Consider the following 24855-nt stretch of genomic DNA (forward strand, 5'->3'; position numbering starts at 1 on the left):
TATGTCAGGGCCATGCCATTGAATCCTCAAAACTTTTTAAGGCAGATATGCTGGGGATACTGATAAGAAATGTAGCCATCTGAGATGTCCGTTCAGCTTCCTCGCCATTAAAAATAATAGTGGGGCCAGCGCTGTGGCATAGTGGGCTAAGCCATTATCTGCAGCACCAGCATCCCATATAGGTGCCAGTTCGAGTCCCAGCTCTTCCACTTCCAATCCAGCTCCCTGCTATGGCCTGCAAAAGCAGTAGAAGATGGCCCAAGTCCTTGGGCCCCTGTACCTGCGTGGGAGACCCAGAAGAAGCTCCTGGCTCCTGGCTTCTGATTGGCCCAGCTCTGGCCATTGCTGCCATTTGGGGAGTAAACCAGCAGATAGAAGACCTCTCTCTCTGTCTCTTCCTCTCTCTGTCTCTGCCTCTCAAAGAAATAAATTTTTTTAAAAATTATATAATACTACAATGTCCCCAAACATTTAACCCATCTGTGGCACATCCATGAGTGATGTGCTCCAAAGGCCTGAGCTGCTGAGTGGCAGAGGGTGAGTGAGAGGCCAGGGCCAGCTCTCCCTGAGACACCGAGTGCTCTCCTCCTAGGCTGCTCTTCCAGGCTTTGTTGGGTGGCCTGAATGCTGGAGAGCAAGAAGGAGCCTTTAATAGAACTTGACTTACACATTCATCTTAATTAGGAATCAAATTAGAGCTGCTTGAAGCGTACACTTTGAAAAAGCATGCAGAAGATGCCTTCTCAGTCACCCAGCCACCCAGCCCAGCGGAACCTCTCACTGGTGGCTGAGATCTGGAGGCGTGGTGTGAACACTTGCTCTCCTTGGATCATTCCCTTTCCAGAAAGGGACTTCCGGGGCCTTCTCCTGGGAGCCTCCACAGCGTCAGTTACAGGGGAGGAAGCAGGCCACCCTGGGCTCCCAACACCACGAGCGGCGTCGTGGATCTAGGATAAAGGGGGTGGGGTACCCCCATCTTCCCCACCAGGGATGCAGCTGCCCTCACGGACTGCAACCAGCACCCGCTCAGCCCTGCTTCATTCTCTGCAGCACTTAGTCAAAAGCAGAGCTGACACACATCAGGGGTGGGAAAAGAGCAGGGCAGGCGGAATCACTGCTTGATCGTGTGACCATGGACTGGCCCCGGAACTTGCGGGGGGATTCCCTTCAACTCTGTCTCCAGGGCTGCCTGGCTCCGCTCAACCACTCAGAATGGCTGCTAAACAGGGGTCTATTAACCGAGACTCACAAGACTCAGTGGCAGTCCTGACAAATCTCCAGCTTTACTGCAGAGAAAGCAAGGAGGGTGGCAACAATGCTGAAGTAAGGACACACATCACAGCTGACGGCGGCCCCACAGCGAGAGATGGGGTGGCGGCAGGTGCAGGTTCCCATTGTCCCCTTTTCTCTCAGGGCCACCTCAGGGTGTGCTTTCTTGTATCAGGAAGCACTGACAAAGGCACAGATACTGTCGAAGTCCACTTGGGGTTGCTGTGACAGAGTGTCACAGACGGGGTCACTTCATAAACAAAGAAGTTTATGTGGCTTGTGGTTGTGGGGGTTGCAAAGTCCTACATTAAGGGCCCACACCTGGTGAAGACCTTCATGCTGAAGGCATTACAAGACTGAAGTCATGGAGCTGGCACTGTGGTATAGTGGGTAAAGCAGCCGCTGCCTGCAGTGCTGGCATCCCGTGTGGGTGCCAGTTCGTGTCCCAGATGCTCCACTTCCCATCCAGCTCTCTGCTGTGGCCTGGGAAAGCAGTAGAAGATGGCCCAAGTGCTTGGGCCCCTGCACCTGCGTGGGAGGCCTGAAAGAAGCTCCTGGCTCCTGGCTTCAGATCGGCACAGCTCTGGCCATTGCAGCCAATTGGGGAGTGAACCAGCAGATGGAACCTTTCTCTCTCCCTCTCTCTCTCTGCCTTTCCTTCTCTGTATGTGTAACTCTGACTTATAAATAAATAAATCTTTTTTTAAAAAAAAAGACTGAAGTCACCATGTGGGAAGAGATGATAGAGACAGAGAAAGAGCTGAACTCAAGTTTACGGCAAACCCGCTGTTGCAGTAATGAATCCATGCCTGCCATGATGGCATGAATCCACTGGGGAGGGCAGAGTTCTCATGATCCGATCACCTGCTGAAGCTCCCCCTCCAACACTGTTGCAATGAGCACTAAGTTTCCAACACATGAACTCCAGGCGGCAGATTCACTCCAGAACAAATACCTCCGAACGATGGCATCTCTGCTGGTTTTCTCTACCTTACTCAGGTACATCCTTGTTATGTAATCAGCCTCGATTGAAAACAGAGCCTCTGAGAGCCCCTCACCCAGACCAGGTGCCAATCGTCAAATCTTACCACTATCAACAAACAATGCTTACCAGCTGGTACAACCATTCAGAAACTCCTAGCAGCTGTGGCTGCAAAGCAACACTATTTTTTATTTTTAATTTTTAGACAGGCAGAGTGGACAGTGAGAGAGAGAGACAGAGAGAAAGGTCTTCCTTTGCTGTTGGTTCACCCTCCAATGGCCGCCGCGGCAGGCGCATCGCGCCGATCCAAAGGCAGGAGCCAGGTGCTTATCCTGGTCTCCCATGGGGTGCAGGGCCCAAGCACTTGGGCCATCCTCCACTGCACTCCCTGGCCACAGCAGAGAGCTGGCCTAGAAGAGGGGCAACCGGGACAGAATCTGGCGCCCCGACCGGGACTAGAACCCGGGGTGCCGGTGCCGCAAGGCGGAGGATTAGCCTAGTGAGCCGCGGCGCCGGCCGCAAAGCAACACTATTAATGAGCATGCTCCACGCCTTCATCAGCGTGGGGCAGGAACAGCGTGGGGCAAAGCAACCCAGGCTAAGAGTGGCCGCCCAGAACTCATGTTCACCCCACAAGTACCATAAGAAGAAAATGCACCATAGATGGTGTTGCTTCCACATATGCAAAATCTTCCTGTTTCTTCCACCTCTGTGATGTTAGACCTTCCTGAATGGGGTGCTCACCCACTGCTTTTGCAGGGAGGAAGAGCTGACAGATGCCAGGCAAGACCATAGAAGGAGCCTCAGCTGGCCACAGGAGGCAAGAAGGTGACCCTCCGGATGACTAAGTATGTGAGGCTGGGTTGTAACCCACAAGGCAAAGATGAGCCAGTCTGGGTGCACCCCCCTGGTGCTGGCCTGAGAACGGCTGGTTTGCTGCAAACCTCTTCCAGCCCCACAGAGGTCAAGAGCAGTGTATTCCAGCACATTGCAGTGACTGATGGCCGGGGTTGGGGTTGGGAGGAAGCTAGCGGATTACCTAGGCAAGTAAGAGGAAGGGTAAAGGCTAGCTCTCTGCTGTGGCCAGGGAGTGCAGTGGAGGATGGCCCAAGTCCTTGGGCCCTGCACCCCATGGAAGGCCAGGATAAGTACCTGGCTCCTGCCATCAGATCAGCGCGGTACGCCGCTGCAGCACGCTGGCTGCAGCGGCCATTGGAGGGTGAACCAACGGCAAAGGAAGACTTTTCTCTCTCTCTCTCTCTCTCTCTCTCTCTCACTGTCCACTCTGCCTGTCAAAAAAATAAAAAATAAAAAAAAATAATAAAAAAGAGGAAGGGTAAGCCGACAGAAACATCTGCCTTTTGCTGCTTGGAGGTCAGCTCCATGCAGGAAACTGTGACCCGATCGCGCAGAAAGCTTTGGCGACCTTCTTGGGACCCCACGTGTAGGGCTAATTGGCCAACAGTTATACTTTCTGGAAATGGACTGCATCTTCCTGTCTTTTCAAGTGATGAGAGCGTTCGTACGCAATCACACCCTAGTTTCCAAGGAGGGGAGACACTGAATCTTGGGCCCCACCGATGGGCTAGGGACCATGTTGGAGAGAGAGACCTATGAAAGCCTCTCACCTGGAGCTCATGGGCAGACCCAGGTTTGCTGCCTTCTGGTGTTCACGTAGCTTTCCCAGCGACCAAGGAAACCTCTCATTAAACACCCTGGCTCTTGGCACTTCCGCGGAGTTCCCTGGCAGCTTTGCACTCCCAGGGCAGTGGAACTGGACGTACCAAGGGTCCTTAGCTGGGTCTTGCATCTTCCCAGAGTTACACAGGATCGGCAAGTGCTGATGGAGCCAGAAGACTGTGTGCTGTCAACTCTTTTTCCACCACGGCAGGTCAGAGCTTTAGTTTCTGTTCTCATGGGAGCCTCCTTTGTAAGCTGTTTGAGCAAGACACTACAGGGTCACAAAGAGGAGTGTTTACTCCCCTCATCTGAAGCGGAGGCAGAAAGGACAGGAGCTAATTTAAGTGCCAACTTTAGGCAGGCTGAAAAGCTACATTTCCCTATTCTGGAGGTTTCAGTAGATATTGGAACAAACCAGACCCAATAAGGAGTGGTAACCAACAGAAAACCTTGATTGGGTACTCCTATGTATGTGGCACTTGACAATGGTGGTCGTTTGGCCTTGTGGTCAAGACACTACCTGGGATGCCCACAAGCCACGTTGGGGTGCCTGGGTTTGACCTGACTCTAACGTCGGACTCCAGCTTCCTGCTAACGTAGACTCTGGCAGGCAACAGGTGAACTCAAGTAGTTGGGTGGATTGATTGCCTGGCTTCGGTCAATGAAGGCAATTAGGGAGTGAACCAGCAGAGGGGAGGAATCGCTCTCGCTCTCGCTCTCGCTGTGCCTCTCAAATAGAGGAGTAAAGAAATATGAACCCTGCTATTGTGAGGCTGACATTTGAGTGGAGGAGACAGGAAGACACATCAGCACTGAATGCCAGGGTCACAACTCATCTTACTTTTTGGTGAATCCTTTGTCTGTGCCAAGCACTGCACTCAGCTCTCCGTGTGCAGTTCACGCACAGAGAAGAGGTGCTCTAGGGTGTGGCAGGAAGAACATTAAGAGCTGCATATGTGACCCGCAAAGGCTCCCCAGGGCAGTGGGGCTTGAGGTAGGCCTTGGAGGAAGTAGACTAAGTGGAAGTAAGGTGCAAACTGCAGGTGTATTAGGCTACATGAGCTTGTTGTAGTGAGGTCGGCTTCCAGGACCCCAAAGATGGGTGCCGGTGTGATGTCAGAGCCAGGATGATGATCTTTTTGTTTGCAGACAAACAAAAGAAGAGAAGAGAGAAACAGTGTGCATCACGGCGGTCCTTAGAAAAGGCGGGACTTGGGGGTGGCCAATCGGCGCAGTGGTTGAGAGGCCTGTTAGGAGGCCCTCATACCGTGTAGGAGCGCCTGCATGTGGTGCTCGGCTCCAGCTGCCTGTTAATGCAGACTCTGGGAGGCAGGCAGCAGTGATGGTTCAAGTAGTGAGCTTCCTGCCACCCACAGGGGAGACCTGCATTGAGTTCCCAGCCCCCAGGCATTTAGGAAGTGAACCAGCAGGTGACAGCTTGCTCGCTCGCTCCCCCTCCCTCCCTCCTTCCCTCCCTGCTTCCAACCCTTCCTCCTCCTTCCTTATAAATTATTTTTAAATAGGATTTCACCTGTGCAAACAACATCATAAAATAGGCATACGGCTTTGGAGGGAGGGAGTACTTCTTATGTGATTTTTTTTTTTTAATAAGAAATCTCAAACACGTCTTGCAAACTTCTGTCATCTGTCTTTCAGGCATCGATGATAAAGTTCCAACTGACAGCATTCAAGCATGAAATTCGGGGTTCTTCTTAACCTCACGCTTCCCCAGGAGGCAATAAATGTCCCCTCTTAGCTCAAAGGATTTTGCCCCGAAAGCCCGTGTTTCTGGGAAAACCTCACTGTTACTTCAAGTAAGAGTCTGGACTAGGCTAAGACCTGCCTTGCAGTCCCTCCTGCCCTCTGCGGAGCCCGGGAGCCGAGACGGACTCCATATAGTTACTCTGTCAGCAGATCAAAGAGGAAAATGGAATGGTCCTTGCCATTGATCTGGGAAAAGGATTTGAGGGTAAAACATCCATCTGATGGAGAAATGAGTACTCTAATAAGACTAAAAGCTATCTGCTGAACACCTGAGGCATTTCTATCTCAGGCCAAAAGCTCAGCATCATGCTTCTTCTTCTTCTTTTTTGACAGATAGAATTAGAGAGAGAGAGAGAGAGAGAGAGAGAAAGGTCTTTCTTCCATTGGTTCACTCCCCAAATGGCCACTACAGCTGGAGCTACGCCGATCTGAAGCCAGGAGCCAGGTGCTTCTTCCTGGTCTCCCATGGGGTGCAGGGCCCAAGCACTTGGGCCATCCTCCACTGCACTCCAGGGCCACAGCAGAAAGCTGGACTGGAAGAGGAGCAACCGGGACTAGAACCCGGCGCCCATACGGGATTCCAGCGCCACAGGGGGAGGATTAGCCAAGTGAGCCACCGTGCCAGCCCTCAGCATCATGCTTAACGGGGAGGAAGAGAGGAAGGCTGTTTAACAAGAGCCTGTTTCTCCAGGCCTGGCAATGAGATGAGCGTTTGAGGACTGGAAACAGCACGAGAATGGAATGAAAAGCCACTATGGGTCTGATCTGATTTCATCATGATTTAAAAAAAAATCATCTATTATTTTTCACTTTATGTTTCTGTGTGGGAACAAACTGTTGAAATCCTTACTTAAGGTATACTAAGCTGATCTTCTGTATATTAAGATAATCGAAAATGAATCTTGATGTGAATGGAAGGGGAGAGGGAGTGGGAAAGGGGAGGGTTGTGGGTGGGAGGGACGGTATGGGGGGGAAAGCCATTGTAACCCATGAGTCGTACTTTGGAAATTTATATTCATTAAATAAAAGATTAAAAAAAAAAAAAAAAAGAAAAGCCACTATGAATAGTACGATGATTTGTTGACAGACATCTGTACATCAAGGAAGAAAATATCACATCTGCAAATGTCAAAAAAGAAAAACTTGAACCCTGCTCTTGGATTAGTGAAGTCTATACAAACAAAATACATGGTAATAATCAAAATGTGCAAGATCTACTTGAAAGAAATCTTAGAATACTCCCGAGGTAAACAGATAAGACTCAGCAAGTATCTAGAACCCCACTCGTGAATTAGGAAGACGCACCATGGTAAATAACAATCACTAACATTTACTAAGCATTTACTCCATGCCAGATACTCCTCCAAAGTATTTTGCCACGCAACTCATCAGAGATGTAAATTACCTCTGAACTAATCTGCAAATTGAACTTGATTGAATTCCATACATTATGCATATTCTACCTATTCAAAAATAAAATTTAATTGGAAAAGCTCAACTTCAATCATCCAAAATGACGAGATTAAAAGATCATCCAACCTTCCTGGAGCTTTCGCAGGAGAAAGAAGGAGCAAAAGAAGCACTTGGTTGACTCTTCAGTCCTTCTGGTCCCCCCCTCCCCACTCAAGACGAAGACACCAGTGTTCACACAGGACACCTGCTCAGCTCCAGTTGTCCCACACGGATCCAGAGAAGGGCTGGGATCTTCAGACAGACTTGACAAATGCACCAAGCTCTGCTATGAGAATTATTTCTTCAACCTTACATCTCAGAAGGACGTCCTCGGAGCCCAGTTAACACAAGAGGAAAAGTGACGTCTACACACAGCCTGGATGGTGTCTCCTTAAGTATCCCTCTCCTCCAAGGCTCCCGGGAGCTGCTACACCTCATTCATCGTTGCAGATAAACCCACAGTGGAACAAGGCCTCCCAGAGGCAAATTCCTCTTTTTAGAATATTATTACATAGTGGTAGCATGCAAATGTAGTCAACCAAGCAAGATTCCAAAGCCGAATGGAGTTCCTACCGGATATGGCCCCCAGCAGGGCCAGGAGAATGACCACTGGCTGCATGCTGGATGGCTCCTGTCTGTGTGCATCTGCCCAGCACGTCGGCCAGGACCAGGGTCCTGCCTTGCACTCAAAGGTCGGCCCAGATGCCATCCTGTTCCCCTCCTGGTCTTGTTGCCATGCAAGAACTCAAACAGAGGCTTCGGTGGTAACTAAGGGAGACTCTAAACAGCACAGGACTGTTTGTTCTTTGATCACCTGCTCTGCAATGACAGGGCACACAAAAGACAAATCAGCAAGTTCCAGGCAGCCCAGCGTCTATCTTTTTGTTTCTTAGATTCAAAACAAGTGGCTGGCGCTGTGGCATAGTGGGTTAAGCATCCGCCTGCGGTGCCAGCATCTCTTATGGGCACAGGTTCAAGTGCCAGCTGCTCTGTTTCTGATCCAACTCCCTGCCAATGGCCTGGGAAAGCAGTGGAAGATGGCCCAAGTGCTTCAGCCCCTGCACCCATGTAGGACACCTGGAAGAAGCTCCTGGCTTCAGATCAGCCCAGCTCTGGCTGTTGTAGCCATTTGGGGAGTGAACCAAAATGGTAGACTTCTCTGTCTTTCCCTCTCTGTCTGTAACTCTGCCTTTCAAATAAATAAATCTTTAAAAAAAAAGAAAAGATGGTTTTCATCGACTTGAAAGGCAGAGAGAGAGACAGAGAACCCTTCCATTCACTTTTTCATTCACAAACGCCCTGAGGCTAAGCCAGGCCAAAGCAAAGAACTGAGAACTCCATGCAGGTCTCCCGCATGGATGCCAGGGGCCCCAGAACTGAGCCATCATCTGCTGCTCCCCAGGTGCCTTAGCAGGGAGAAGGATCAGAAGCAGAGTAGCTGGAACTCCAAAACACACTCCCATAAAGCTTGCAGGCATCCTGAAAGGTGACTTTACACAGGCCCCAGAGTCGGTCTTAAAAGTCCTCTGCCACTATGTGTCTCACTAGAGAGCACCCAAAGAGAATTCAGCAAAGCCAGGTGAGAGCTGAGAGCCTGAGATGATGGGAAAAGCACAGTGCACCCACAATGGTCCCCAGCACCCTGTGTCCGGGCTCGCTGTCATTCCCAGAGCTTTGGCCACAGGTGTCCTGACCGAGACTCGAGAACTAACTGGTGCCTGTTCTCAGGAGAGAAGCCAACAGCTGGGACCAGCCCCTTCCCTGTGGTGGTGGCCCTGTCCTGGGATCCCACCCATCATCACAGAGAGAAGTACATCACACTGAGAAGTACAGTAGGGGAGCATGTTGGAGGCGGAGGATGATGCCTCTCCACGTGGGCAGGAAGAACAGGGGCGGACACACTGGAAGGAATAAGCTCTGCTGTTCTTCACACAACTGCCTGCAGGGGGCAGAAGCCCAGCAACCTTAGCTGGTGGTGGCCATGGAGTCGGGGCGGGGGCGTGAGCCGTGGGAAGAGGCCTCTGGCTCTCTCCAGCACACCTGCGCCCCCCACACACAAGCCAGCACTTGGCACCTGCCAGTCAGCGTGAGCCAGAGGAGCCACAGCAAGTGATAACATCAGCAGGGTAGAGACCCTGGTCCCGTTTCTTCTCCCTGCTCTCCATCCTTCCATCCTATGGCAAAGACAGGGGAAGCCGTTCCACGGGCAGGAGGAGCCAGCTCTGCCAGCTTCGGGGCAGGGCCATGGCAGGAAATGAGATCTAAGTCAAGTGTACGTGGATGCTTTAAACTGTCAGGGATGATGAATGACTAGTGTACCTGCTGCCTCATGCTCTAGGTTTGCTACCACCACCCTGACTTCAGGTCCTGGCCTCTGACCCGGGCTCTCCCCATAGCCTCCAATGCACCCTCTGGGGCACTGTCCACTGCTTTCCCAAGAGGACAGTCCTCACTATTCCCTTTCCTGCTTAAAATAACTAACAGCCTTTCCTTTAGGAAACAAATGGACTTTCCCTGCATGAAGCAAGGAAGAGTGGGAAGATTCACAATACTATCCTGTAAGTTTCTGGCAGAAGTAGGTAGATGACAAAAAGCAAAGTTTCACTCCGTGCCTTTAGGCAAATTACTTAACCTTTCTGAACCTCATGACCACTCCTTTATTTATTTTATTTATTTGAAAGACAGAGTTACAGAGAGAGGTAGAGCCAGAGAGAGAGAGAGAGAGAGAGAGAGAGAGAGAGAGATATCTTCCATTCTGCTGGTTCACTCCCCAAATGACCACAACAGCCAGAGCTGAACTAATCTGAAGCTAGGAGCCAGGAGCTTCTTCCAGGTCTCCCACGTGGGTGCAGGGGCCCAAGCACTTGGGCCATCTTCTACTACTTTCCCAGGCCATAACAGAAAGCTGGATCAGAAGATGAGCAGCCAGGACTCGAACCGATGCCCACATGGGATGCCGGTGCTGCAGGCTGGGGCTTTAACCCACTGTGCCACAGCACCAGGCCATGCCCACTCACTTCTATAAATCAGGGAGCACAAACCTGTCATGCAGTATTTTTGCAGGCAGTACGTGAGACAGCAGAGTGACAGAAACAGGCCATGGCTATGGCCACAACACCCTGAACCCACCCCACCTCATCTGCTCACGGAAGCCAAGCAGGGTCAGGCCTGGTTAGTACGTGGATGGAAGAAACAGGCCTGGAGTTGGGCTCCCATCATAACCTTGTTTCCTAAGAGGAGCCCGGCAGGATGGTGGCAAGGGCTGAGAGACAGGGACTCGATGCGCATTGGCTGCCTAAGAAGAGCGATAAACAACAGTTGCCAAGTTACCAATTCGCACCCCTCCGTTTTTCCTGTCATATTAGTTACTGTAAATAATCCATTTCATTATGCATAATTAAAGCTGAAGTGATGGCACAGATTAAGTTATGGCAAACGTCAGAATAATTAAGGCTTCGGATGAAAGGCACTCACATCTGTTTAATTTTCACCCCGACTCCACAGTGTGTTCCACGTGGCCCTGCTTTCTCAGGAGAGCCTGAGGCTCTGCTCCCCTGCCCTCGTGGGTTCCAGGGAGCGGGAGGGTCGTATTTTAGACTGTGATGTCGGTTTGTTCTCTCGCTTCGGCTTGCAGCCCTGAGCTGGTTGCTCCTCCTGCATGTGGGTCCGTTCCCATCTCCCTCCAAAAGCACGTGGTCCCAGCACCCAGGAGCCCTCTGGGCCAGAATAGCACAGTTGGCTGAGCCATCCTGGTTCAGCCAGGACTTCGGCGGGTGGGATGAAGGGGGCAGTTCCTGGGGCTCCCACCGGCTTCCCATTGTGTCTGGCCCAGCAGTGGCTCAGAGACTTCTCAGAGGCAGCTCCTGCACGTGGTCCAACCTCCTCACAAAGGAGTTGTGTTCTCAACATTTGCTGACTTAGGGCTCAACATCGACACACAGATGGCTGGTAGCTAACCAACTTTTACATGATCTGGAATGTTCTTGAAACAAGATGGACAAAAGGCGAGACGTGCGAGTAGCAGCCCTGGTGTGAGGGTTCAGTGGTCCTGCTCCTGCAGCCTTCCACGGGCGCTGGTGGGCTGTCCCCTTCATCCCTGTGTGGCCCTGCTGTCTGTGGTTCCCATCATGTACTGCTGCAAGGACAGGCTTCTGAAAATCCAAAGCCTAAGGACAGAACACCCAGTTCCCACCATGCCTGCAGCCCTGCCTCCCAGGGCCCCCGCAGAGCCAGGCCCACGCCCCCAGTGACACTGACCCTTGCAGGAATGGAAACAAGCCCCTCCTCTGGTCTTTCTGCTTTATGAGCCAGGGTTCTGGCATTGAAGCTGCTTCAGATGATTGTCCCTCCACGGCTCTCCCCCTCGCCTGTCTCCAGCCAGGTGAGGTCCAGCAGCCCTTATACTTCTTGGCAGTCACAATCGCTTCACACTTAGCCTTGCGCAGCAATGCCCTGCAACTGTGCAATTGCTGTGTTTACTTTATACTCCCTGTCCTGGGCCATTCTCTCCTCCCACCTCTATCCCAAACACCCACTCAGTACAAGCCCTTCGGCCAGGTTTGTTTTTTTAAACAAAGATTTTTTTATTGATTTGAAAGAGTTAGAGTGAGAGACAGAGGGAGAGGTCTTCCATCTGTTGGTTCACTCCCTAAGAGGCTGCTATGGCCAGGCCAAAGCCAGGAGCCAGGAGCTTCATCTGGGTCTCCCACAAACAGGGGACAAACACCCTGGCCTCCTTCCCAGGCCATAGCAGGGAGCTGGATTGGAAGAGGAGCAGCCAGGACAGGAACCGGCACCCACACGGGATGCCAGTATTGCAGGTGGCAGCCCCGCCCTACTGCTCTTGTGGGGAAAGCAAACGGAGAAGTCCCACAACCCTTCTCACTTCCCGAATTCAGCTCTTTCCCTGACCAGCTCTGAGCACTGTGGAAGGGTCCCTGGGAGGCCAGGACCCCCAGCAGCCACTGGCAGACACTGTCCTGGCTTCCAGGGTGGGAGAGCCCACACCCCCCACCCCAGTTCCGGGGGACAGGACCCTGAAGAACTGGAACCTGCAGAACTAGACGCCGGCAAGCCTGGGCCTGGGTTGCCTGGCTTCTCAGTCCATGCCTCCAGAGAACACCAGGTGATCCTCATTTCTTAGTAATAGCTTTATTGGAATAAAATTCACATGGCATACAGTGCACCCATTTAAAGTGCACGATCCAATGGCTTTTACTATATTCATAATGTTGTACGAGCATCACCACCGTCAATTTTAAACATTTCCATTGCCCTCTTCAAAAACCCCTTACCGCTTAGCAATCACTCCCCATTTCCTCCAGTGCCTTCTCTTAACCCCTGACAGCCATTAATCCACCTTCTGTCTCGACATTTCATGCAAATTGAATCCTGCAAGATACGGCCTTTGGTGACTGGGTTCTTTCACTTAGCATAATCTTTCAAGGTACATCCGTGTTGCAGCACGTATCAGTATTCGGTCCTTTTTTATGGCCGAATAATTGTATTCCATTTTATGGATAAATTGCATTTAATTTCTTCATTTGTCCGTTGATGGACATTTGGTTGCTTCAATGTTTTGGTGACTGTGAATGATGTTGCTATGAGCATTCATGCACAAGTGTTTGCGTGGATATGTTTTCATTTCTCCTGGGTCAATACCCAGGAGTGCAATTGCAGAGTGTGACAGATGGGCGCTCTACCTGTCACTCTTGTAGGCAAATATTGAACTTCACTCAGAAGCCAGCCCCTTCTCAAGTGCCTTGTGTTGACTTTCCCCACTGCAAGCTGGAGGCTTCGTCCTGCTTAACCCCTCTGCCACCTCCTTCAAACATCTTCACACCAGCAAATCATTTCTTCCTCCTTCCCCATGGGTGCCAATCCTTGATTCTTTCAGCAAAGATCGGCCTCCTGCTATGTCCGGGGCCTGATGTGCACATTAAGGTTATATGGCAGAAAACCAAACTGAAAAATCCCTGGCCACCGGCGCCGCGGCTCACTAGGCTAATCCTCCTCCTAGCGGCGCCGGCACACCGGGTTCTAGTCCCGGTCGGGGAGCTGGATTCTGTCCCGGTTGCCCCTCTTCCAGGCCAGCCCTCTGCTGTGGCCAGGGAGTGCAGTGGAGGATGGCCCAAGTGCTTGGGCCCTGCACCCCATGGGAGACCAGGAAAAGCACCTGGCTCCTGGCTCCTGCCATCGGATCAGCGCGGCGGCCATTGGAGGGTGAACCAACGACAAAGGAAGACCTTTCTCTCTGTCTCTCTCTCTCACTGTCCACTCTGCCTGTCAAAAAAATTAAAAAAAAAAATCCCTGGCCACACCACTTAGTGCACACCTGGTCCTTGCTCCTGGTGAAGCCTGCTGTGTGCCAGGCACCAGGACTACTAGGACGTGGTTCTCCCATCGGGAAGCACAAGTGTAGGCCAGAGACAAACAGGTGAGCCCACAATTACGGTTCAGTGGGCCAAGTACTATGTCTGAGACAAGCACGGGGACAGAATCAAGGAAACTGGATCAAATTCAGGAGCGGAGCTGTCAGAGGAAGTCTCCAGTCATGACTTGGAGAAATTTAGGATCAGGGCCATGCTAAGCAAAGGGGGTACACAGCATACAGGTATGAAGTGGCATGGTTTAGCTCGTGTGTTCCGCCAGTTGACTTGTCCCCGGGAGGCTCAATTTGGAGGGACAAAAATTTTTTTTGAACAGACATTATCAACACATGCATGCAGTACAACATTCCAAGTGGCCCAAAAAGGAAGCAGAGGAAACCAAGTCTCCCTGTCTTACTGTCTTCTGTCATGGCTCTGTGTGCCCTTATAGCGAGTCAGTGCACACACAAGCATAGACTCAACTTCATGGCCTTTGATTTAGTACAAATGGAATCCTATATTCCATGATTTGCTTTGCTTTTTTTCTCTCAATATGTCTTGGAGATGCTAATGTATCAGTGCATCACAACAGCACAGTAGATAGTACAGAATTGTACTAGATAATATCTATATCTATTGATGGGTGCTTGCTTTATTTCCAGTGTTTGTGTTACCAGTAAGGCTCAAAGAAATATCCTAGGGGCCAATGCTGTGGCGCAATGGGTTAATGCCCTGGCCTGAAGCGCTGGCACCCCATATGGGCGGCGGTTCTTGTCCCAGCTGCTCCTCTTCTGATCCAGCTCTCTGCTATGGGCTGGGAAAGCAGTAGAAGATGGCCCAAGTCCTTGGGCCCCTGCACGCACGTGAGAGACCCGGAAGAAGCTCCTGGCTCCTGGCTTTAGATCGGCGCAGCTCCGGCTGTTGTTGCAGCCATCTGGGGAGTGAACCAGCGGATGGAAGACCTCTCTGTCTTTATCTCTCTCTGTAACTCTCTTTCAAATAAATAAAATAAATCTTTTTTTTAAAGAAATATCCTAGAACATATGTTAATCTCATTCCTGTGCAAGTATATTTGTAGATTAAGTTCCTAAAAATGGTACCCCTGAAGCAAAGGCAATGTGCATTTAACTTTTCCATAGATGTTGCAAAATCTTCCTCAAGAGATTATTGCAGTCCCTGTACTGTAACTGACACTTGACAGTGTCGGAGAGAGCCCTGAACCTTTCTGTGGATCGTCTGTGCATTTCTACCACTTGCCTACTGGGTATTCTACCAGAAGTCCTAATATATCAAGGAAAGCAGTCTTTTGGCTATAATATGCATTATAAATATTTTCCCCAGTTTCCCATCTGATTTTGGGTTCTGTTGCCCTGGGGAATCCAGGCTGATACAGTCATATTCTGAGGAGAGGTACGGGGGGTTAGGACTTCACCCTATCTCCTTTGGGAGACACAATTCAACCCTTAACAGAAACCAGTCAGGGTCCAGGTGAATGGGGTGCTGCAAGGACTGGGGCGGCAGGAGGAGGGGCACGCCCATTCAAGCGACCTGCTTGCCCCGCACTCCGGGATTGCAATCATACTCAGAAGTACCATTTTGCACTCCCATACCCCACGTATGAGGGGCCCAAGTACCCCACAACCTTGGTGGGTGTGACTTGTTCATTCTCTTAACCTATAGGTTTCCTCTCTACCATTCTACCCTTTTAAAGTACTTAAAGTGGATCGTTTTGGGGCCGGTGCCATGGCGCAGTAGGTTAATCCTCCACCTGCAGTGCCGGCATCCCATATGGGCGGCGGTTCTAGTCCCAGCTGCTCCTCTTCCAATCCAGCTCTGCTATGGCCTGGGAAAGCAGTGGAGGATGGCCCAAGTCCTTGGGCCCCTGCACCCGCATGGGGGAAACCCGGAAGAAGCTCCTGGCTCCTGGCTTCGGATGGGTGAAGCTCCAGCCATTGTGGCCATTTGGGGAGTAAGGAAGACCTTTCTCTCTGTCTCTCTCTCACTGTAACTTTATCTCTCAAATGAATAAATAAAAATAGTCTTTTTAAAAAAATAAAGTGGATCATTTTTCCTACGACAGTCCTAATAGTCTGTATTTTAATAAGAATATTACCATATTATTGCTTACAATATTATTTGTGATGTTTTTATTTTCCCTGTACTTCCTGTTAATTACCCCCTCCCAAACAAACTCACCCTGCACCTGTATTCTCTCCAGCCACCAGGGCTTCTACCTCCTCCAGGGCACCAAGCGCTTCTTGGCCCAGGGCCTTTGCACATGCTGCTTCCTCTGTCTGGAATATCCTCCTCCTGCTGTCCCCATGCCTGGCTGCCTTTCAGCTGGCAGATCCTGCTTCAGAGAGAGCTTCCTTGACTGCCCATCCCCCATCATTCTCCCTGCCTCCTTCTATTCGTGGTTCTTCCACTGTGAATTTCTTTGTGGCCCATCAGACAGTGGGCTCCATGGAGCCAGGGGCTATGTCTGTTTTGCACACAACTGTGGCTCAGGATGAGCCCTGGCACCATTAATTTGTTAAAGAAATGAAAGTATCGGCAGAGGAATGTCGGTCCTGAGCTCAAACCAGCGGCAGAGACTCTGCACCCTTGACCCAGGTCGGGGACCCCAGATGGAGGACAGTACAGCGAGGACAATGAGGAAAAAACATTAGTTAAAGCCGTGTTTACATTTTTTTTTTTTAGGATTGATTTATTTTTCTAAGCAGCAGAGTTACAGAGAGAGGGAGAGACAGAGAAAGAGGTTTCCATTCACTGGTTCACTCCCCAAATGGTTGCAATGGCCTGAGCTGGGCTGATCCAAAGCCAGGAGCCCAGAGCTTCTTCCAGGTCTCCCATGTGGGTTCAGGGCCCAAGCGCTTGGGCCATCTTCTACTGCTTTCCCAGGCCATAGCAGAGAGCTGGATGTGAAGAGGAGCAGCTGGGACTCAAACTGGTGCCTCATAGGATGTGGGCACCACAGGCAGAGGCCTAACCCGCTGTGCCACAGTGCCCAGCCCACACATTGACATTTCTTGTCAAACGTAATCATTTAGCTTTTGAATCCAGGAAAGTCAGGCTCATTGTTTACAGTCTCCATCGCTTGTAAAAACGTTAAAGCCTCTGCTGCTTTAAATGATATGAATTAGCTATGAATTCCACGGATTCCATGAACATAAGTGGCTCGTTAACTGCGTTAAATTGCTTAATGTCCTGGTAACGGGCCTATGCTTCACCCAGATGTGAAAAGATTGTAACTGGGGGCCGGCGCCACGGCTCACTAGGCTAATCCTCCACCTTGCGGCACCGGCACACTGGGTTCTAGTCCCGATCAGGGCACCAGATTCTGTCCCAGTTGCTCCTCTTCCAGGCCAGCTCTCTGCTGTGGCCCAGGAGTGCAGTGGAGGATGGCCCAAGTCCTTGGGCCCTGCACCCCATGGGAGACCAGGAGAAGTACCTGGCTCCTGCCATCGGATCAGCGCAGTGCGCCTGCCACAGTGCACCGGCCGCGGTGGCCATTGGAGGGTGAACCAACGGCAAAGGAAGACCTTTCTCTCTGTCTCTCTCTCTCACTGTCCACTCTGCCTGTCAAGAAAAAAAAAAAAAAAGAAAGAAAGAAAGAAAAAAAGGAAATGATTGTAACTGGAAGGTGCCGGTTATTCTCATGTTTCCTCCCCAGAACCCAAGGTTCTGGTGGTCCAGAGCAGGTGGCCAGCGTCCCGTCCAATCACAAAGTGGCTGATGGCCAGGCAGGAAGGACGTGAGCTTTGGCGTTGGACTTGACCTTGATCTCTGCTCCCCCAGACGCTCGCTGTGTGACTCTGGGCCCCTTACTGAAACCCCCTAATCGTGCTTTGTCCTCTGAACAATGGCAACAGCAGGGCCTGTCTATTGCTGAACTGACTGCAGGGACCAAAAAGGACCACATACCTAAAGTGCCAGACGCTCAAGACGGTGGTCTCAGCCCACGCTCACTGAGCACCCCAGCGTTGCCGGGATTACAGCCAAGGGCTCCCTGGTTGTGGTGTAGGATGTTTTCCACTCTACCACAAATGGGTAAAAAGGGGACGTCCTCCCCTCGAGTTACAATGATTATCCCTGTGGCTGGTGCTGCGGTGCAGTGGGCTAAGCCACAACCTGCGACACCAGTATTTCAAAGGAGCACTGGTTTTAGTGTACGGGCTGCTCTACTTTCAATCCAGCTCCCTGCTAAAGTGCCTGGGAAAGCTGCAGATGATGGCCCAAGTGCTCAGGCCCCTGTACCCATGTGCAGGTGGAATTCCTGGCTCCTGGCTTCACTCTGGCCCAGCTACAGCTGTTGTGGCCATTTGGAGAGTGAACAAGCAGATGGAAGATGGATCTATCTCTCTCTCTCTCTCTCTCTCTCTCTCTTTTTCTCTCTCTCCCATCCGTCCCACCCTCTGTCTCTCACTCTCTCCATAACTCTGCCTTTCAAATAAATAAATTAAATTAATAACAACAAAATTAAAATGATTAAGCTTTACAAAAGGACTACAAAAGATGGTAACAGATGAGTCTCCCAGGCTGGGCAGGGGCTGGGCCATCCCTGCTCCGGGCAGCAGTGACCAGGGCTCTGGTTGCTTCCAGGCCATGACTGGCTGATGAGATTGGTTGGCATTCATGCCAGCAAGCATGAGAGGCAACTCTGAGAACCATTCCAAGTTTCTACGTCACCAGGCCAGAAGACAGCCCTGCTTTTATGACTCAGATCCCCTGGCGGATCGTCTCCACGGAGATCTGTATGTATACTTGGGACAAAAGCCGGAGTCACCTTGGAGTGTTTGCTATGGAACAGGTTCAGCTGCGGGCTGCTGGACCCAGCCTCTGACAATGCATGGCCTGCAAGAGAGACTGCGCCACTGGGACTCCTTGAGCTACACCTGAGACGGGTATGAGGGGGTGGGGGGAGGGGATGGAGTGTCTGAGGCAGGTAACTAGAAGGCATTTCCTCACAAGCAGAATCAAGGCAGCAATGATATAGGTACACTTGTAGATCGTAATTCAAATACTTAGCCTTTGGCAATAATGCTTGGATTGGCTTAATCAACTCCATGCACACACACACACACACACACACACGTGCTTTTCAGAGAATTTTGGGGGTAAGATGCCATACTACCCATAGATAGGACTGGGGTGTGATGCAGAACAGAGCCTGCCCATCTTCGACGTCTTCATGGGGAACTCGTCTTTCCACAGCCTCTACATGGAAGAGCCTCATTCACCTGCTCATACTACACCCAGATGACTCAACCATGGCGCTCACCCAACCAGGGAACCCCACGGTCCGGGCAAGCCTGCACCAGTTACACTTTCCTTCTTTCTTTCATCATCTCTCCAGAAACAGGGAGATGCTCAAAGGATGGAAGGTGCTTCAGTGCAATGGTTGTGTAGAATTAGGACTGGGAAGTGTGTCCGAGAGGCAAAGGGGAAAGAGAAGAGGGAGGCAGGAGGAGACAGAGGAAAGCAGACCAGAGTCCCCAGGACAGGGGCAGGGGAAGTTTGAGATCCCAACCCCACTTCCGGTCTGAATGGCACAAAGAGCCTCGTTTCGGCCTCCCTGTTGGGAGGCCACTTGTTAAGTTCCTGTACCTGGACAGTAACCCCATTAAAATTGAACTTGCTTGGGTGGGATTCTGTTCCAGGCAACCAAATAACTCCTGAGAAAATTGGACAATCGGAGAATGAGTCTCCGAGATCCCGAGGACAGGACATTTAATGAGGGTGTTGGGATGACCAAGATTTACTTCTGAGCGCTTCAGCGAGGTAGAGACAGTGATACGAATGGGGTGCTGCTTCATTTCAGCTTTGGCTCTAAGGGCACTCAGTTGCTCTCAAGGAACACTCCACTCCAGGGTGGTGAGCGGGGATCTTACCAGAAAGGCCACACCCCAGAGGCAGCCAGCTCAAGTGCTTCTTTGATGGATGTCTCCTCAAATGCCTGAGGCTTGGTTCATTAGCACAGTACCCGTCAGAAATGGATTTTCATTGTTGAGACTGGTAATTGTTCATAAGCGTGATGAATGTAAGACGCGGACTGTCCCTGGTGAGACGTCACATTCTTCATGGTCACGTGAGCAGTGTGGTGGACACACAGATGTGGGGAGTGCCATCTGCCAACACCTACAGCTGTCCCCTCCTTGGGGAGCTGCTTGGGTTACTAGGGGCCTTCTCACCTACAGCCCTTCTCCAGTGACTGAGCCAGGTGGGGAGCAGGGTGAGGGTGGGGAGCTTCCAGCCACTCCAACCCAATGCAAGACAACCCTGATGGGCAATATTCACTCCCGAGCTCGGCATTGGGTCCGTTGAGGGTTTACCAGATGTGCATTGTAATTCAGCTTTTCCCTCTGTCCAATCTGGAGTCTTTCTCTTGCCCCCACTTCCCTCCCCTTTTAAAAATTCACTGTAAATTTTATTGAACTTAAATTGGTCCAGCAAAAGCAGCCTGAAATATAGCAGCTATTTACTATTAATAATTTCCTACTGTTTATAATCTCCATCAGTATGGAAATAGACAAATTCCTACTCCCATAATGCTCCTCAAAAACTAGTAAGGGGAAAATGAGTGAAATGTTTGGAGATCATCTACCCTCTTTGTAATATTCAGTTTTTTTGAGGTGCCTTTTTTTTTTTCTTGATAGGCAGAGTGAACAGTGAGAGAGAGAGACAGAGAGAAAGGTCTTCCTGTGCCGTTGGTTCACCCTCCAATGGCCGCCGCGCGCCGCGCTGATCCGAAGGCAGGAGCCAGGTGCTTCTCCTGGTCTCCCATGGGGTGCAGGGCCCAAGCACTTGGGCCATCCTCCACTGCACTCCCTGGCCACAGCAGAGAGCTGGCCTGGAAGAGGGGCAACCAGGACAGAATCCGGCACCCCGGCCGGGACTAGAACCCGGTGTGCTGGCGCCGCAAGGCAGAGGATTAGCCTAGTGAGCCACAGCACTGGCTTGAGGTGCCTTTTTTAAAACAGAACTGGCAGGCCATATATGTTAGGTGGTTTCATATTGTTTACACTGGTTCCTGATGGTCGTTCTTTCTCCTTTCTTTTAGGGTTGATCTCTAACAAACATGGGGTGCCCCAAAGTTCTCAGCACCTACTTGTCGAGAACCTGACTACCTGGGAAGTCCAAGTTCAGCCCTCCTCCCCACCCCAGATTCAGTGTATTTGAGGGCTGCCCTCTGTTTCCAAGATGGTAGCTCTTGCTGCACCCTCAAATGGTGGGAGGGATGGAGGGCTGAAACCTCTTTTATAAGGGCGTGAGTCCCATTCCTGAGGCAGGGGCCCTCATGACCTCATGACTTAACAATCGCTTCCCAAAGACTCTAACTCTTAGTACCATCCCCTTGGAGTTTAGTTCCAACTCGTGAACTTCGGTGTGCATTCAAACCATAGCACTTGTTATCTCCATCTTCTCACAGTAACTACCGGCTCCCTAAAAGGCTTACAGGTTGTGCATCATGGCCAGATTGAGTCAGGTCAGTTCACAACATGGTGACGTGGTGACTCACTCCCTCCTTTCACTGGGGTCTCGGTATTCAAATGTCATCTCTTACACCACGCCTTCCTTAGTGAGTCAAACTGAAGCAGCCAAAGAACACACACACACACACACACACACACACACACCACATACCATTACCTGTCACTGTGTCTGAATCCTAACTCATTTTTCTTACTGGAACTTATCAGCCCTGGATGATATCTACTTATTTACTTTGGTTTTTCTCTCCACTAGTAGGTAAGCATCATTACCTGGGTCTCTGCTATGTCCTGAGAGCCTGGTACTACACTGGGCATATTTTTTAAAGATTTATTTATTTGAAAGGCAGAGTTATAGAGAGGCAGAGAAACAGAGAGGTCTTCCAACTACTGGTTTACTCCCCAAATGGCCACAACAACCAAAGCTGGGCCAATCTGAAGCCAGGAGTCAGGAGCTTCTTCTGGGTCTCCCACACAGGTGCAGGGGCCCACAGGCTTAGGCCATCTTCCAGTGCTTTCCCAGGCCATAGCAGAGAGCTGGATCAGAAGTGGAGCAGCTGGAACTCGAACCAGCCGCCCATATGGAATGCCGGCACTGCAGGCCAGTGGCTTTACCAGATATGCCACAGCGCCGGCCTGGGCATAGGTTAAAAGTTAATCATTATTGGTTGCTTGAATACATGAGTGGAATTATATGAAAATGAGAATTATATGAATTGTATGAAAAAATAACTGTCAGGCTGCAGCTCTGAAGCACTGCCCCTTTAAAGCCCAAGGAGCTGGTCTAACACAAGTGGCCACCATCACTCTGCCTTGCCCCCTTTTTCCTTCATTGCTTCCACCTTTTTTTTTTTTTTTTTTTTTTTTTGACAGGCAGAGTGGACAGTGAGAGAGAGAGAGACAGAGAGAAAGGTCTTCCTTTTGCCGTTGGTTCTCCTCCAATGGCCGCCGCGGCCGGTGCACCGCGCTGATCCGTTGGCAGGAGCCAAGTGCTTATCCTGGTCTCCCATGGGGTGCAGGGCCCAAGCACTTGGGCCATCCTCCACTGCACTCCCTGGCCACAGCAGAGAGCTGGCCTGGAAGAGGGGCAACCGGGACAGAATCCGGCGCCCCAACCGGGACTAGAACCCGGTGTGCCGGCGCCACAAGGTGGAGGATTAGCCTAGTGAGCCGCGGCGCCGGCCACTTCCACCTTCTTAAGCACATCGATTCCTGTTCTTTCATAGAAGTTCAATTTCAGGTCCCCAAGAACCAACTCATCTGACCAGCCCAATTATAAGAGCAGGTTAGCAAATATTTGTTTCTGCATCACATGCAATGTTTTGACTTCCAGGGGTCGGTTGGTGTGCCTCACAGGAACACTGAAACACAGGGACAGATGAATCACATAAAGTACAGGGCCTGAGGAGAGAGGGTGGTTGCTAAGCAGAAGCCGTGTGCTAAGTAAATTGATAAAGCAAGGCACGACTCCCCAGGATACTTTCAGTTCACATAGAACACTCTGTTTTCAAATATGACTTGGGCAGATAAGCAGCAACTACTTACCTACCAAAAACACTGATACACACAGATGAGTCATTCTTATCTATTTGTTAAAGCAATTCTCCCAAGTTTCTATAACAGGCAGCAATGTGTTTGTTTAGCTGTCGTGTATATTAACAGAATAAATAGATATGTATCTATAACTAGATCCTTCTGCCTAGAATTAGTCTGAATGAAGTTTTAATTTTAAGCAATAACAAAAAAGGTAATGTGACTCAATTGAGAGTACTGGTGTTGGTGGCGGTGATGGTGGTAGTGGTCATGGTGATGGTGGTATATAAGTGGTGAAGTGATGGTGATGATGGTGGTGGTGATGGTAATGGTAGTAGCAGTCATGGTGATGGTCATGTGATGGTGATGATGGTGGTGGTGATGGTGGTATATAAGTGGTGAAGTGATGGTGATGATGGTGGTGGTGATGGTGGTAGTGGTCATGGTGATGGTGGTATATATGTGGTGAAGTTATGGTGATGGTGGTGGTGATGGTGGTGGTAGTAGTAGTCATGGTGATGGTCGTGTGATGGTGATGGTAATGGTGATGTGGTAGTGGTCATGGTGATGGTGGTATATAAGTGGTGAAGTGATGGTGATGATGGTGGTGGTGATGGTAATGGTAGTAGTAGTCATGGTGATGGTCATGTGATGGTGATGATAGTGATGGTGATGGTGGTGGTAGTAGTAGTCATGGTGATGGTCATGTGGTGGTGATGATGGTGGTGGTGATGGTGGTAGTGGTAGTGGTCATGGTGATGGTATATAAGTGGTGAAGTGATGGTGATGATGGTGGTGGTGATGGTGGTAGTGGTCATGGTGATGGTATATAAGTGGTGAAGTGATGGTGATGATGGTGGTGGTGATGGTGGTGGTAGTAGTAGTCATGGTGATGGACATGTGATGGTGATGATGGTGGTGGTGATGGTAATGGTGGAAGTGGTGATGTGATGGTGATAATGATGGCAGTGATGGTGATGATGGTCATAATAATGGTATTATGGTGGAAGCAATGGCAGTATTGGTGATGGTAGTGATGGTGGTATTGACAGTGGTGGTGGTAATAACTGCTTATACCACTAGGTGCTTACTATGGCCAGGCCCTGAGAGACAGCTTCATCTCTCAGACTTCCACTTCTACCAGATCTGGCTTTAGCTGTCTTTCTACCAGCTTAGGTTTCACAGAATAGGCTGGGACTGACAGCTGTCCACAGGTCCTCGCCTCTGCTGAGCTGAGGTTTGGGGGAAATGTTGCCATCTAGTATCCCACAGAAGTCTGAACTCATGAAGCAGATGAGCCAGCCTCCCTCCGCCTACTCCCCCAACCTCTTTTCAGGCAAGAGGTCAGAAGGAGAGTTTTAGATACAGAAGTGAAATAAATGAAGAGAGCCACTCATCTGCAGAGAGAAGTAGAGACAGAAAGGTCTTCACTTACTGGTTCACTCCCCAGACAGTTTCAACAGCCAGAGGTGGGCTGATTTGAGGCCAGGAGATTCGTCTGGGTCTCCCATGTGGGTGCAGGGGTCCGAGGACTTGGGCCATCCTCCGCTACTTTCCCAGGCACACCAGCAGACAGCTGGATTGGAAGTGGAGCAGCCAGGACTTGAACTGGCATCTGTATGGGATGTCTGCACTGCAGACCGGAGTTTTAACCTGCTGTGCTGCTCTGCTGGCCCCTGTAAACTTTCCCACACTCATCACTCCCTTCCCATCACAGGTAACTACATCCATCAGTTCTGGGCTTCCCGACCTCCTGTGTCAGGTGAAAGAGGTTTCTCTGATGACTTAACAGTGACCAGTGGAGTTGGTGCTATGGCATAGTGGGTAAAGCCACCACCTGCAGTGCCGGTATCCCACATGGGCACCAGTTCGAGTCCTGGCTGCTCTACTTCCGATCCAGCTCTCTGCTATGGCCTGAGAAAGCAGTAGAAGATGGCCCAAGTCCTTGGGCGACTGTACCCGTGTGGGAGACCTGGAAGAAGCTCCTGGCTTCAGATCAGCACAGCTCCAGCTGTTGCGGCCAAGTGGGGAGTGAACCAGTGGATGGAAGACCTCTTTCTCTCTCTCTCTGCCTCTCCTTCTCTCTGTGTAACTCTGGCTTTCCAATAAATAAATAAATAAATAATTTTTTTAAAAAAGTGGCCAGTGAGCTACTCTGCAGAGTGTCAGTGGCAAACCTGGCTGCTGGGGAAGAGGCTTTGGATGGGAGGCGCTGCGTGGTATGTCTCAAACCCCAGACCAACTCAGTCCTCAACTGCCGTCTAGCTTTTCCTGTGGATATTTCTTGATTTGGACTCACATATTTGCTTGTTTGATG

At 50.6% G+C, this 24855-nt stretch overlaps 1 protein-coding gene across 5 annotated transcripts in view; it reads right to left on the reverse strand.

Annotated features, from left to right (window-relative positions):
- CDHR3 (cadherin related family member 3) overlaps positions 1-24855 on the reverse strand; it is a 156147-nt gene that overhangs the window by 67031 nt on the left and 64261 nt on the right. The window contains exon 1 of one of the 5 annotated variants that reach the window (XM_089328465.1): positions 7721-7881. The exons of the other annotated variants lie outside the window; for them this stretch is intronic. Within the exon in view, the coding sequence (XP_089184591.1) occupies positions 7721-7856 (136 nt within the window). The 5' untranslated portion in view covers positions 7857-7881. Of the gene's footprint in view, positions 1-7720; positions 7882-24855 lie in introns of those variants that run through there. 5 annotated transcript variants of the gene reach the window in all.

Source organism: Oryctolagus cuniculus, chromosome 3, assembly GCF_051225735.1.
Source record: "Oryctolagus cuniculus isolate XC-2025 breed Fujian yellow rabbit chromosome 3, ASM5122573v1, whole genome shotgun sequence".
In the NCBI taxonomy this organism is placed as follows: Eukaryota; Metazoa; Chordata; class Mammalia; order Lagomorpha; family Leporidae; genus Oryctolagus; species Oryctolagus cuniculus.